We start from the raw sequence: 16,215 nt of genomic DNA, 5'->3' as shown, positions 1-16,215 counted from the left end.
TCTCATATATACCCAGGACTGGCCTCAAACTCACAGTCCTCAGGCCTCAGCCTCCCAAATTCTGGGATTACGGGCGTGTGCCACCATGCGTGGCTCCAAATCTGCACTTCTGGACTCGGCTCTGTGACGCTGAGCTTAGATTCTGCCCACTGTGAGCATGTCTGTTCCTTGGCAAGGAGTTAGACCCTGCAGACGGCGCTGGCGGGAGCCTGGACGCGGGAGGGGCAGGCGGGGACGTGCTGCGCCCCCTCAGCGGCTGTCCCTGCAGCCTGGCCTGCCAATGCCGCTCGCCAGTTAGAAGCTGGCTTCGTTTTGGACTTTTGCTGTAGGATCTAATAAATTACCTTTCTTGTTTAATCCATTTGAAGTTTATTTTTTCTATTTTTACTTGTAACCAAAACCACAGCAGATACTAGAAATATTATTAAAGAGAAACTGATCGATTGTGGCACATAATCAGAAAAAATGCTCTAAATTCTCAGTTAAAATAACTAAGTACAAAAGACTCACCTCCCCACGTATAAAGGAGACGCCCTGCGCCTTCTTGGAGACCCCCTGCCTCTCCCAGCTCGGTTCCGATGCTGAGGCGTGGCTCCCTCCTCTCGGTCGCTCCGTCTGCATGTTCTGTGCCCCAGTCTCTCCGCTGAAGCCTGACTGGGACGCGTGCTTTGGCGAGGGCCCTAGAGGGAAGCCCTGACTATCATGAAATCTTCCGCCTGGCCAGGAGCTACCCGCTTCTCAGTGAAGAACCACACGGAAGGTGACGGGGCAGATAGGTGTTGTTTCTCTGGAAGGCTACCCCACACTGTGCTCGCACGTTAGGACCAAGGAGAGATCAGTCATGTGCCTCAGCATCAGGAGGGCCAACCGTAATAATTTTATTCTCCCAGTCCAATCCAATGAAATAATCTCTATTGGGTCACTTTTTTTTTTTTTTTTTTTTTTTTTTTGGTGTGGGAGAGAGAGAAGGAGAGGAATTACAAACTCAGAAAAAGTTTTCTTTCCTTTTCTCACTGGTCATTCTTTCGTTGCGTATATCATGATAACCCAGTGTGAACTGTGGCAGCAGATCTGCATTCTGACAAAAGTTCGGAGATGCAGGTTCTTGCCACTGAGGGACTCCACCGGCCCTAGGGCTCTGGACCCCCACACCAAAGACCTTGCTCTCTTCCGCTGTGGTGACAGAGAGGCGAGTGTGTGAGGGTTTCCAGAGAGATTTTATGAGCGTGGCCTGGAAATGTCTCCTCTACCCAGAGTCCACTTGCTAGGCTGTGTCCCAGATCCACACTGACCTGCGAGGGAAGCTGGGAAACGGGGTTTAACTGTGTGCCCAGGAGGAGAAGGAAATGGAGTTGGGGGAACACATAGCATTGTCTCTGCCACAGACACTGTTAAATTGGAATAGAAACATGTATTTTTTTTTGGTACTGGAATCGAACTCATGAGCTTGTACTTGCTAGTCAGGCCCTTAAACCGCTGAGCTATATCCCCAGCCCAGAATAGCAATATTAATAGGATTACTTCCTTACAGCTCTGTTCCCCTGGAGACCTGATAAAGGAAGAATGTCAAATCATGTAGCCAGGTAAGAGTGCTGATGACAAAAACGACCCCTGCTTGGTACACTGCCTTAGACCGGAAGTAATGCAAATGTTACACAGACAGCTTGAGCTTTGGGCCTCTCTGAGTGTGATGACCCTTGAACAACAGCCGGGCATGTCCCCTGGAGAAGTACTGAAAGGGGCCCATGGAGTTGCAGCCCAGAAATTAGCTCCCATAAGAGGGTTTAAGCCAGGAAGTCCTGCACCCAGCTGGAGCGAATCCTGTTCTCTCACTGCTCAGACCTGGCTGGGTAGCTCCTTGGCAGATGCGTGACTGTGTCATGTTCCGTGCGCGCCCGGCACCCCTCTAAGGGTGAGCCACGTGGCTCTTCCAGGCAGGCTGGCATGACGCAGCCAGCTCGTCCATCAGGCAGGGGATACACAGGATCTTGGGCTTGTGTTACTTTAGGGGCTCATGAAAATGCTTACTTTTTTAAATATCAGAAGGAAAAAGATCAAAGTAATATTTTAATATGAAATATTACTCTTTTACCTTTATATCAATGTAGTCATGTCACATGCATGTTAATATATTTTAATAGAAGGGGCTCACAAAGGCAGCCTCAGGAAGCTGACTGCTTCTACACAGGAAACAGTCCAAGTTTCACAAAACTGATTTATGTAAGAAATTGTCTTTCTCACCCTTCTTTAAATGAGCTGTACCTTTTCAAGAGAAACTGGGTCTTGATGCCGAATGTAAACAAAATATGAAAAATAAAATACTCTTTGGTTTGTTCTTCTTGTGGGGGAACTAAGGTGTGTCTGGAGGATTTGGTTGCCTGAAGCCCCGCCTCCGAGGACAGGGACCAAGGACAACCGCAGGTTCCGATGGGCGCATCGAGCCTAACTCCGGCGCCCTCCAGCACCTGGGGCACGTTAGAGGTGGCCCACTTTTCCAGTCTCCAAGGAAACCCGGGTTGCTTCCGTAGCCCCATCCCTTCCAGCGGGCTGCTGACACTGCGGTTGCTGGCCAGAGTCGGGGAAGCGGGGAGTCAGCCCCATTCCTGAGTACGGTTGCTTCTTCCCTTCCTACACCACTGGCTCTGAACACCAAATTTGAAAACAAACAAACAAACAAAGACCAGGCTTGTAGAGTGTGTTTCAGTCCAAGACAGCACAGAAAAAATCTGCTCAAAAGTGCTTGTGGCTTTCTTTGACTATTTCATGCCTTATTTACTTTTATTTTTTGCCATACTGTGACTAAGTTTTTCTTCTTTCATCTTCTCAAAAGAAATGGTTTGTTTGCAGAATGTTTCATTTGTCCACTCATCCAGCCGCCCATCCTTCTATGTAGAAGCAGATAATTTTAAAACACTGAATGCAGTCCCTTCAATCTCCTTAGGAGAAAACCAAAGCCCAGAGGTCTTGATGCACATTCCTGAGCTCACACAGGCAGTCAGGGGTAGGCCTCAGCACCGGGCCATTCTTCCTGGCCCTCAGGCCAGCCCCGTCTGTCCCGCGTTCATCCTCTCAGCAGACAGGATCAGGAACAGGAGTAGAGAGCAGCCTGGCATATGAACAGCTGGTGGCCAGGGCTGGGGAGATCGAGCGCGAATACTCTTTGGAGGGCCGTATTTCACCTGGCACGAGATGAATCAAGCCTCCCCGGGCACTACTGAGTCTGGAGGTTCTTGTTCAGCACACCAGCAGCACGGGATGGCACATCTGTGCGGAGATCTCACCAGCGCAGCTCTGTCCTTGGAAACTTGTGCCAAAGCCCATCATGCACGAGCCAGATGACATTTCCTCTGGAAGCCCTGAGACATGGCTAACACTCCCTCTGACGCTGCAGCTGAGGAGCAATGGCACATCAAACACTATGGCCCTGAGGGAGAAGTCTACACTCCCCTACCCCGTGAAACTGGCACATATGCAAAAGAAATAACAGGCACAAAGCCCTATGCACAGGGCACGGATCGCAGAGGCAACCCCCAACCACAGCCTTGTCACAAAGTGATATCAGCGCTAAACCTGTCACCATGTCCAGCAGTCACAGGACAGGCAACTTGGGAAGACTGTCCTTTCTGTGTAGTCCACATCCTGGCAAAGAAAAGTTGGAATGCTGCAAAAGAGGACAAAGAGAAGGCCTCTCTGATCTTCACTTTTCCGACAGCGATCACCACAAATATTCATGTAGTGTTGTTTGTGTGTCAGATGTTGTCCTAAGCGTTGTATGTGTAGTTCCTCACCAATCCTTAGAGCATCTTTGTGAGACTGCTACTACTATCCGCTTCTCGCAGAGAAGGAACGAGGCACAGACGGGTGAAGTGACTTGCTTAGGGTCACATAGTTAGTAGGGGGCATAGCTGGGCTATGAACCCAGACACCCTAGTTCCAAAATCTGCTGTTAACTTCCCTGCCAACCTCCTTCTCACTAAGAATGGAGACTACAGGCAAATGCAACGTCATTCTGGATAAGACCCGCAGCCCAGCATCCACCCACCACACACCCAGCAGGGGCAGGCATCGGGCTAAACCTGGAGATCCAGGTGAGCAAGTGCAGAGGCCGCCTCCAGCCGTGGCAGCATGTTCTTCAAATCAAGCGCGCCAGCAGCAGCTTCCTGGTCCTGTGGCCCCACCCTCCCGAGTGAGGGAGGGCCCTTGGTCCCTGGAGAGCCAGATCTCCTGATGCTCTGGGACTCATTTCTGGGGTCCTGTGCAGATCCCACTCCTGCTCCTGCTGAGATCTGGGGAGTCCCTGTAGTAAATTACATACTCTTTCAAGTGACCGGAGTGGTGTCTACTCGCTGCCTCTGGACCATGCCTGACATATTTTCCTAAAAGGTAGTGGATAAAGATGAAGTAAGGGGTGCTTATAGAGCCAGCAGGGAAACAGGAGTGGCTTGGAGCATTAGCATGTGTGTGTCAGAGCAGGAGAGGTGATGAGAGGGATTTGGGGGCCGCAGGGCCGCCGAGCAAGCACGGAAGAGAGCCAAGAACACAGCACAGGATGGACCCGGCCGGGAATCGGGGTTGGACCAGGCCAGGGCTGGGCCAGGTGCTGTCAGGAGAGCAGGGCAGCCCAACTAGACTTTGTGCAAAGACATCCTGGCACTAGATAGAAGCACAGATTTTTCCTGATCCATGGGCTGAGGACACACATTAAGAGGAGGTAAGAGTGAAGTGCTACGCTGGTTAAGCTCAGCTATGTCACCTTGATCGGTTTGCACCTGCCTGGGGGCCTGGCAGCACACGCTCCCGGGTGTCTGGGTGTGGAGGCGTGACCTCAGGTATGATATCTGGCCACTGGCCCCATTCCCCTGCCCTGCTTCCTGGGTGCCACGACCTGAGGAGCGGTGCTCCACTCTGCTCTTCTGCCATGATGTTCTTGCCTCGAGCCAGTCAGTCATGGTCTGAAATCTCTGAAACTAGGAGCCAAGTAAACCACTTCCTCCTTTAAATTGTGGGTATCTGGTATTTGGTCTCAGCAGCGGAAAAGCCGGCTAACATAACTGCTCAACTTATTAGTCAGTTTTTCATTACTGCAACAAAATACGTGAGAGAAATTAACTTATGGCAGGACAAGTTCCCTTTGGTTCAATGTTTCCAAAGTTCCAGTCCATGGTCATCCAACCCCATTGCTTTTGGGCCCGTGGTGGGGCAGGACATCATGGTGGAAGTGCATGGCAGAGGAAAGCCGCTCACTTCATAGTGGAAGGAAGCAGAGAAAGCAAGAAGGAAGTGGCAGGGTCTCAATATGTCCTTCATGGGCAAACCCCCTTGACCTACATCCTCATCTACCAAAGGCCCCATCTACTAAAGTTTCTCCACCTCCTGATAGGACCATGTGCTTGGAGCCAAGCCCACCACACACGAGCCTTTGGGTGATTCCATTCCCATCATTAAAACCAGACACAGGGGGACTCTAACTCCCATCTATACCAATAGTACTTTCCCATTTATGCATCGTTTGTATCCCAATATATCCTCTGATTTACAAAGAAAGATACATGTATTACATTGAAAGTATACCTAACAAGTATTTATTAAGCATCCATTGTGTATAAGATACCTTTGTAGGCACTGAGGATATGAGAGTGAAAAAAACAGATCAGGATCCTGTCCTCACAGGACCAACTGTAAATATGTAAATATAAGATAAAAAGTCAGTGTTCTTCCTTGCATACAACCCTTCCCACATTCCCCAGGTTATCTGTTATGTAAATGTTCCTAAAATTTTAAAGATTTATTAAACATACACACTCATATGTTTCCTTTCTTTCTTTCTTTCTTTCTTTCTTTCTTTCTTTCTTTCTTTCTTTCTTTCTTCTTTCTTTTATGTAGGACATTACTAAATTGCCCATGCTGGCTTCAAAACTGCAATCCTCCTCCCTCACCCTCATGAGTAGCTGACATTACACCATTGTACCCAGCTAATATATACAGTTTATTATATTTTTTTACAAAAATAGAATAATGCTTTGCAGAATGATTTATCACTGTTGTAGCTGGTGTTGCCCAAGAAGCAGACGTTGAAATAAGGATTCAAATACAGCCCTCCCCAGCATAGCTAGTGCCAGCCCGTTCATTTTACGGCTGAGCACCATTTCACTGTATGTCTGTACCATTATTTATTTAACCCCTGCAACACAAACACATTATCATGTCCCCTCACCACTTCCTGCACACTGACATCCAGCCGCTTTGGGGAATGTGTTGATGTTCCTGACTTGCGATAAGAGGAAACAGATGCAAAAGGGGAGACTTCATTTTCCAAAGGCCATGACTGCGAGTGAGGGTTCTGAGGCCTGGAATGCTGACAGAGTTGCCAGGAGGGAGGCAGGTTTAGAAGCTCTTCTTCACTCTTATCATGTTCAAGACTTATAGCTAATACATGTTCATGTGAAGTTAGCCAAGTCAGTCACCATGACAATCATATAATGGGAGTGACCTCATTAAATCAGTGGTTTGTTTTCTCTTTGCCAACTATAGCAGCCACTTGCTTCTTGACATTCCTTGGTCTAAATCTCATTATATTTTTTGGAACCCATCCATGTCACAGTACTTAAGATTGTTGATTTTTATATTATTACCGATCTTGGTGATGTTTACCCATATTTTGTGCTAGTGATATTCTCAGATCTTTGAAAAAAGCATGGGAATCTACATTTCTAAGTTGAGTGCCAGTTTCTATAATATTTAGTATCTTGGTGGGTGATTTCAGATAACCATCAAGCAATACTTCTATTTTTTTTTTTTGTCTTTTTGAGGCAGGGTCTCGCTGTGCAGTTCAGGCTGGCCTTGAGCTCACTTTGTAGCCCAGGCTGGTCTTGAACTCCCAGTGATCCTTCTGCCTCAGCCTCCTGACTGTGGGGACTATAGGCATGCGCCACCATGCCCGGCTGAAGCAATACTTCTAGAACCTCCATGTAAACCATGTATTCTGGAGGAGGAGGTTTCATATTGGCCTCAATGACCTAGCATCTGCCCCCACGTATGCCTATGGCAAGTCTCATGACCTGCCTTGGCTTACTTATTTCGAGAATCCAAGGAAAAACTACAGAAGTGCTCTTCAAGCATTAGGTACTATAGGAAGATACAGAAGGAGAAAAAAGGAATTGGGATTTGGCTGGGCTGCAGTGGCTTATCTACCCCTTCCCTCGAGAACCAGCAACCTGAGGCTGAGCTCCTCACTATGTCACACTCCCTGCTTATAGCACGTTCTGCTTTCCAAGGAGCCTTCCCAGGACCTGGGAGTGTGGTTTGGAGGTAGAACACTTACCTGGCTTGTGTGAGGCCTTGCGTTCTATCCTCAGCACTACCCAAAACATCAACAGAAAATGAGAGCCTGAACAATTGAAGTAAGGTTTACTAAAGGTTTCACAGAGAGGTAAAGACTCCCACAGCTAAACTCAGTGGGCTTTTCTACCAGAAACACCTGTACCTCCCTGGGAGTTCATCTTCGGCCACCAGGAACCTCAGTCCTATCTCCAACTTTGTTCAGCAGACACTCCTCAGTCTCCACAGCTCCAGCTTTACAGAGCTTTACAGAGCTTTACTCTGTAAGCTCCCCTGCGGGTCTTTCTATGTATTCTCTCCTTTGAGCTTTATAGCGCACTCACCCCTTCAGTCTTGGCTTCTCATATCAACTTCCTACTCAATGGCCAACGCATTCTTGGTAGACTTTCCTTAGAAAATAGTGGGAGAATTTTAATAATAAATGTTTTCCCTGTCTCAAACGTCTATTTTCCTTGCATTGGTATTACTAGGCATTTTAATTCCTTTCATGGTTCACAATGTTTATGGACTGCTTAGATCTGGAAGCTTGCAAGTCATCTAAGAGTGGTCCATCCTTTGGTACCTGATGTAACTGGTTCCCAAAGAGGCAGGGGACTTGCCCAAGGCTAAGGAATCCCCACAGTTATAAAGCGGTAGGTGACCCCCAATCCAGAGCTCATCCTGCTGCATTGAGCCTAGGGTACACATGAATTGGGAGGCTTTTAGATTTAGTGGAACCCCAAACTCTGAACTAAAAGGGAATTCGGAGTTCATCTAGAACAAACATTCACTTAGGTTAAATGGAAACTCTCTTTGTAGCTGTAGTCTCTGAATCCTAAAAGTACAACAGATTAGACAGCTGCTGTAGAACCCATCACTTACCTGGTGGGTATGATCTCCAGGAATATACACAGACTTAAACTCTTTCATGAGACTCCGAGCTCCAGCAATGTCCCAAAGAGAAGAAAAGAGTTCATCCACGGTGATTTTGGCTTTGTGAAACGTCAGGTTAGTTGCAGAGTCACAGCCTGAAACAATCCAAAGGTATTTTCTTAGGTGAGAGAATCTCTAAATTAAATTTTCCTCATAACAGCCTGAGCTTGATGTAACACAGGTAGGAGTTTCCTTTAATCCTGTTTCCCTTAGATAGTCACCAATGGGGTTGTTTCAGTCATCCATGAGCAATGGAATATAGTGAGTATAAATGCTTTTGACCTAAGCAGGACTCCGAATTGCCTGGATCTCAGCCACTGACTTTATTCCCTGGACTGCAGAAGCTTCAGAAACAGAAAGCTCCTCGGGGACTACAAACCTTGTAACACTGCTTTGGGAAAATATGCAGAGGCACCAGGAAAATGAGACCGACATAACGAAATGCCCTCGCTTGAATCTCGCCAATTTTCATAAAGTAGGAAAGCAAGACTGAGAGATGCTGGAGCCGCTCCAGAGCAAGAACTGGCTGGGATGGGCACCCTGTCTGCTGTGCAAACAAGGCACATGGACTGCTTCAAAAGGCAGCTGCTTGGTGCTGCGGAAACCCAAAGAGGCTGAAACAAGAACACGACTCTTGGCAATCATCCTATTGCTTTTTAAATTTGATGGAACTTCTCTGTTTCTTGGGAGCTCATTCTGAAAGGAAATGATCAAGGACACGATGGAAGTTTAAAAGAGAAAAAGATTAAACGCGTTTTCTTGACTCTTCTACATACTAGCTGTGTGGTCAAAACATATGGTGAATGTTTAAATTTAAAAAATTTATTACAGTGAAAGACACATTGCTGTTAATCCCCCTCAGGATACTTATCCTTGCTTCAAACACATCTGTGAGTGTCTCTACGAGGTGTGATTAAAAAAACACGGTGAGCCCTGCTGCCGAGTGCCGTCCACGGAGAAGGCAGGCCTGGAAACACATCACGGTGTGTCCTCATCCGCCTTGGTCACTGGATCTTGCACCGCGTGGCTTTCTCTCCTCAATATGACCATAAAGACAGATGCTTTGAACTGATGTGGGACACTGCAGCGGCCAAGACCGCACAACTAAAGACACTCAGGAAAGAGGACGCACAGAACCGCTGCAGAAAGTGGCAAGAAAGGTGGGATCCGTGTGCTCAAGGCAAGGGGGAGGGTATTTGGAGAGGGATTAACTTTTTAGAAAATGTACACATTCATTGTATTGTCTGACCATACTTCGTACATCAGAAGTGTTACTTCCTTGCTTCTTACATCACCCTAGTAAGGTAGGAGCTATTATTTTCTCTGTTTTAGGAATGAGGGACTGAGGGGCAGGTTAAGTCATATTCTTGCAGGCAGAAGAGTGTATCAAGGCCCTGTATATATCCACTGTCACCATGGGCATCACCTGCAGGTTTGGGGAACAGTTTTTGTGTGCTCTGACTGCTTCCTACACCAAGTACCACGATGCCTGCCTGCACATTTCGATTTCTTTGCTTCTCTTTCTCCTGCTTCCATCTCTGTCTCTTCTTGCCAGGGGATTTTTTCTGGGTGTAGGAGCATGTGTGGCCTGTTTCTGGGGCAGGCTGCGAAGCCTGTACTCAGAGAATAATCTCACTCTCATCCCGTTGGCAGTTCTGAGTTATGGTCTCCACAGCTTTTCTGAGGAGGGCTGAAGCTGGGAAGTAATCAGTGTGTAGGACGAAGCCAGCCTGAGAGCACAGGAGCGCCTCAAAGCCTGTAAATAAGCCGCTGTAGCTCGTTAACTGATTGTTGCACAGAGGGGCTGAAAGGAATCAACCTCTCGAGGTATAAAACAAATGCTTTACTGGTCTTGGGCAGTTCTTCCCCTTCTCCGCTCAGGAGAGCAGGACCCCCACCTGATCCCAGCTTTTTGTCTCTTGTCTATTTTTTCCTCACTTTCGCCGCCGTTCCTTCCTGGGATACAGCAAGAATCCCACGGATCTGCACACCCAGCAGGACCGGCTGCCATGACAGCCGCTCATTCGTTAACGTGCCCTTGATGAGCTTTCCTTCCTCCCTTGTGACACTGTCCTCCTTCCTCACTGGGCTTTTCCAGTGCAGAGACCATACCCAAACTCCTGTTGCTGGACACCCAAGCTTCCACAGTGACTGAACACAGGCAGCCTAGATCCAGAGCCCGTCATCTCCCTACTTCCTCCTCCTCCTCTTTTTTTGGTAGCAACTTTCTTAGCATGTAACTTGTGTACCATGTAGCTCCCCATTTAACATGTAGAATCCAACATGTTAGTATATTCACAGAGTCGCACAACCATGACGCTGTGATCAGTTTTAGAACACCTTTTATCATCCGAATGAGACACCTCAAAATTCATCAGTCACTTCTGGTTTTTCTGACCCTTACCCTCAGCAACCACTAATTATGCTTTCTGTCTCTATAGATTCACTGACTTGACATTTCTTATAAATGGAATTGCAGAATATGTGCTCTTTTGTGACTGGTTTCTTGCATTTACCATGTCTTCAGGGTTTGCCGAAGTTGTAACATTTATCAGGACTTCATTTCTTTTTATTGCCTACTAATATTCCATTGTATGAATGCATGATATTTCATGTATCTATCCAATATCTGGGTTATTTTGGAACAATGAACAATCCTGCTAGTTTTGCATGGGTATATGCAAAAGAAGAGTTGCTGGATCATATGGTGAATTTGTACTTAACCTTTTGAAATATTGCCAGACTGTTTTCTACCTTGGTTGGCCTGTTTTACATACCCGCTGGCAGTGTAGGAAGGTTTCCATTTCCCACATACTCGTTGATGTTTATTATCTCTTTTCTTGGTTATAGTTATCCTAGTGGATATGAAGTGAGCAGACCCTTGGTCTTGATAATTAGAGAAATAATTTTTAGAGAACAGAGGTAGAGTCAAACAATCTGAAACTCAAAGAGACTGCACCTAACAGACACAGAAGCATTCAACGGACACAACTCTATCAGGCACAGTGTATGGCTCATGAGTAGTGGTGCCATATTCTTAACTACTGTATAAAATTACAGGAAATAACTCCTAAAGGGTGGCTAACATCCTCCACCCAATTTTTACCTCCTGGTTATCAGAAACATCAGGCTCATTGCCACTAAAAAGAAAAAACAATCAAGGTGTGTTATACTACTGTGTTTTCTCTATTATAACAAAATATCAGAGTCTGAGTAATTACAGAGCTTACAGTTTTTGTGGCTGAAAATCCAAGATTGGGGGGACTTGTCTGTTCAACCTCTGGGAAATGGTCCCTTGATAGTCACAGCATGGCAGATGGCATCGGGGTAGAAACACGAAGGGGAAAGAGCACAGGGCGAGACAGGAAGCCAGAGAGCGGGGAGAGGTCAGCCAGCCCACCCCTTTCACACCTTGCCCTTTCAGGGACTCTGAAACAAGCATCAACCCTTTCCAAAGGCAGTGTGCCCAGTGACCCAGTCACCTCTCACGGGGCCTCACCTCTTCAAGGCTTCACCATTACCACACTGGGATCGAGCTTCCAGCACCTCTGGGGACACCCACATTCAACCACGGGGAAGGGCCAGCCAGTGGAAGAAATCCTGGTGTTCAGTAGGCACTGTATATCTCGGATCCATAGACTGCTGGGGGCAAAAGGGGATTGACGGGGAGAATTCAGGGAGTTCATAAGGACTCCTTGGAATCCAATGCCAAGCTTCATGGAAAAGAGAAAATGCATAGTTTGCTGAGGAGCATGTCTGTACTTCCTCCTGATTCTTAAAGAGGCTTACAGTAAGCAAGGTCCACGCTGCAGGTACAGAGCATTGAATGACCACACAGCATGCTTGCCGTCTGCATTACAGTTCTAGCTGAGATACAGCAGCTTGTGCCTGAGGCAGCAATCAATCACAAGAAATCATGGAAGAGTACGGCTTCTCATCATTCACAAGGTTCTTTACTTAAATTATCAGGCAGAAGCATCAGAGATGTCAGAAATTATATCAATTACATCTAGAAGTTTTAATTATCATTACTTACTAAAATTATGAAAGATATAAAAACAAGGAGAAAGGAAACACCACTGGTTCTAGTACCACTCAAAGTGTTTAATTCCTCTAAAAGATAGTCTAACCAATAGACTAATATTTTTAGTCAAAGTAATTCATTTTCTATAGAACTAAAAATTATCCAAGTTTCCACAGAGTCTATTTTAATTTTTTGAAAAGTGAGGAGTATGATATCCTTTCATTAGGCTGCATGTAACAGAATTATTTATTAGATCAAAGATTATTTACTGAAAGTTCTAGATTACATATAGCATTTGTGGATTATATATCAAAATTAAGTAAAAGCTATGTAATTGCCAAAATTAAGGTCAGCTGTAGAGCAGGTTGTTTGACTTACAGGCACTGGTAAATTGAACCCACATGAATCCAATAAGACTGTTAAATACGACTGCTAATAAGTGCTCAAAGGAAAACAGAATATCCTAAATTCACAAATAATGTTAAAACTCTCCTGAAAAACAGTCAACTATGCCCATTATTGAAACCAACTGTACAAAGGCAACTTCTGTCCAAACTATTTGCCCTCTCCAACTTGTCTGATTAAAATAAGTCTCCTTTATCCGCTGTCCCTAAATCATAGACTCTTAGAACACTTGCTTTGAGGTTTTATGATCTCTCTAATCTTCACTGAAAAAGTATTTACACTGGTTTAGCCAAACCCTACAATGAAAGTCAAACACATCATCTCTAGGAATAGGGGTCAGGGAAGACAAAAGACAAAATCACCCAGCACCACTTCCAACCCAGCCGGCGTCCCACGTTCCTCAGCTTGCTGAGCTGAGGGTACTCCCTGCACACCGCCTCCTACCGTTCCAAGTCTCATCTGTGAATGCCGCGCGTCCCAAGTTCAGATGCGGCACTTAGCAGATGAGAGGGGATGTGGAGATAAAAGCTATTAAATAGGATGAGTTATTTCCCGGTTTAACAGTAATCCCTATAATCTCTGGGTACTTCCCACTCTATGCCAGGAACTATTCTGAGAAGTTTATCCATTTTAGTTTATTTAATCACCAGAAAACCCAAACGATTATCATTCCCATTTTGCAGATGGAGAAACTGATCCATAGAGAAATAATATAAGGTTATTCTGATAGTAAATGGTAGAACTGAGATTCCAACCCTTGCAGCCCCACCCCAAAAGTAGTTGCTAATCAATCCATTTTGCTGTCTTTCCTGTGTTACTTGTACAAAAAAAAATAAAAAAAATCAACCATACACATACTCCACCTTCAAATTGCAGAAATGCTTTTTAAAAGGAAGGCATGGCCTTTCTTCCTGGAAGACCTGGCTATGCCCCTGGGGTAGAGGCTGGCAGTGGTTTGCGCTAGACCCAGCCCGTCTCTTTTGCCACACGAGGTGTGAGACTGCCCAGGCCTGCCTGCCCAGGCTCCTTCGCATCTGCTCGGTAAGGTGCTGTATTCAGTTACTTCTAACAAGCCCCTGACAGCCTGCTCCATTAAGCCAGCTCCCGAGATAACGGCATTTTGTAAGAGAGCTCTAAGTGTACAATTCCAGGCAATTCTCATTTAATTCACTTAGTTAAATAGATAATAAAGCAAAAGCTGATCCTAGCTTTTAACTATGCATAGTCTGTGCACTTTAGCTGCCTACCTCCTGATAAGGGAGGCCGCACCTACCCCCCAGGACGCCCCTGCATTCTTCCGAAAGGGCAGGACGACTCATGCGCCTGCAACTCCTTTCTCTGGAGAGCTTGGGGATCTCTTGGGCCGGGTCCAGTTACTCCTTGGAGCCACAACACAGGGCTCGGGTGCCGTGCCCGCCCTCCCTCTGCTCCCCTCCGCTTTCTCCCTTGCGTGCCTGCGCGTCGGCAGAGGGAGGACGTGGTTTCCAAGGCTTTGTGCACTGCAGCGACCCACATTTCCAGCCATAACTACGTTAAAAGAAGAGAAGGCCAGGCAGTTTCACAGTCCTCCTGGAATGCTAGAATGAGGCTGCACGTCTGCCTTTAGTTGGCTGTTTCTTTTTTCTCTTGTTTAGATCCTGTTTGGAGTAGGCTTGGAATTTTTTGGTTCTCGAGAGGCAGTTTCAGAAATCTGGTTTCCACAGGTTTGGTTTTTTACTCTTTAAGTTTTAATCTTTAATCTTTAATAAAGCAGCTTATGTAGGCTGCCTCAGTCTCAATTCAGGCTGCAGTAGCCCTTAATCTAGGCCTTCAACGCCCACACGCAGACTTAGTACAGCCAAACACAGAGCGCCTCAGTTGTGCAGAGGAGCAGGAGCGGAGCCGGGCTCGGCCTTGAAAAGCCTGCCATTACCGACATTATTCTGCTGCAGGTTTTCGTTTTGTTTTGTTTGATAGGAACTGAATCCAGAGAACACTAAGCTACATCCTGGTCATTTTTAAAGGTGGTTTTTAAAAAAATTTTGAGCCAGTCTCTTTAAATTGTAATCCTGCTTCACCCAAGTAGCTGAGATCACAGGCATGTGCCACGAAGCCCAGCTCCTTGCAGTTCTAAGGAGCCCTCAGTTCCCTGATATCTGTTTGGGGAAAACCAGGGTCAAAAAGTATACTCTGAACCTGGTCAAGAGGCCATTTTCTCCTCTGGTACGAGGCTGGTCTTTGCATTCTTCTAGTGACCCAGAGTCGACAACAGCAGGGCCGCTCTCCTGTTTCGCCCATCCTCCTGCCTCACAACCCCAAGCAGCAGGGGCCCTCTCCACGGGGCTGTTAGAGAAAAGATCTGCTCAAGGGCTTGACGTGGCCAGAAGGCAGAGCACTGGGAGGTCACGACCTCCTCCGTCCACCCAGCAGCTGGACAATGCCTTTTCTCTCTTCTAAAACAACTGTTTCTAAAATGGAATCTTTGGCCAGGGCCCTCGGTAAGTGTTTGGCGAATGAAAACAAAACCAAACAACAAAAACACCAACTAAACCTTGGCAAGAGCCCTTACATCCGGGACCTTCCAGGGATGCGCCCGTGAAGCGGCTCTTGGGGAAGCTGGTCCCGGTAGAGGCAGAGGTAAGTGGCAGCAGACGCCCCACTTTCAAGTGTGCATGGCACGGACAGGGGATCGGGAAAGTCATTTAAAGCGGGGCTCAAGGAAAGTCCCTCACGTCCACATCCACCCATTCATCCATCCCTCCATCCAGTCATTACATATAAATACAGCACACACATGTGTTTTTGTTTTAAATTAAAACCTAGATAAGTGCTCATTCACCAGTCCTTTGATGGGAGGCCTAAGTGTTTTTTTAGTATTATCTACCGATGAGAGTTCTTCCTTAACAACTCATTACACAACAAGCAGGACTTCCAGCACACTCCCTAGTACATTTAAAGCAGAACCGGAAGGTAAAGACACCTGCAGCGCAGTGGAAGGCACTAGACCTTAATGTGCTTTTCTCTGCTAGACCTTAATGTGCTTTTTTCTTCAATTTTTTTTCTAGTTACCTTGTTCACATCTAATACAAAGCATATTTAAGAAAATACATCACTACTGAGTCTTTCAGAAGGATTCAATTAGTTGCGTCACTGCAAAGTTTTCTTTTTGAATTTAAACTTCATCGGTACGTGCAGGTACTTCATTAAGTTCTGCAGTTTTGCAGCAGGTACCATCCGCACAGGCAGGCTTGGGGACAGACCAGAAGACTCCTGGGAAGCACCCGCCCCCCCGAAGGGCCGCTGAGCCCCGGCGCACAGATGGCTTTACAATCGCGGGGTCGGAGTCGGACATTAGTCATATTTTATAGAATGTTAGGAATTGCTGTGTAGGGGCTGGCTAGGAATACATACCGTGTATATGTGTATTTATATATTCATTATATTTATTACTGTAAATGGAATATATATACATTTATATATATACACACCTTTATATATACACATTTTTGAGGTTCCATATTTTGCTACCCAGGTAGTTGTATCTATGTTTCAAACTC

At 46.3% G+C, this 16,215-nt stretch overlaps 1 protein-coding gene across 1 annotated transcript in view; it reads right to left on the bottom strand.

The window, feature by feature from the left end:
• The window catches only part of Scfd2 (sec1 family domain containing 2), a 406,746-nt gene that overhangs the window by 29,982 nt on the left and 360,549 nt on the right, over positions 1–16,215 (bottom strand). Inside the window, exon 6 of the mRNA XM_005392914.2 lies at positions 8,200–8,345. Within this exon, the coding sequence (XP_005392971.1) occupies positions 8,200–8,345 (146 nt within the window). The remainder of the gene's footprint in view (positions 1–8,199; positions 8,346–16,215) is intronic.

The sequence above is a fragment of the Chinchilla lanigera genome, unplaced genomic scaffold (genome assembly GCF_000276665.1).
Source record: "Chinchilla lanigera isolate Chin_1 unplaced genomic scaffold, ChiLan1.0 scaffold00046, whole genome shotgun sequence".
Taxonomy (NCBI): domain Eukaryota; kingdom Metazoa; phylum Chordata; class Mammalia; order Rodentia; family Chinchillidae; genus Chinchilla; species Chinchilla lanigera.
This window is presented reverse-complemented; position numbering and strand designations above follow the sequence as displayed.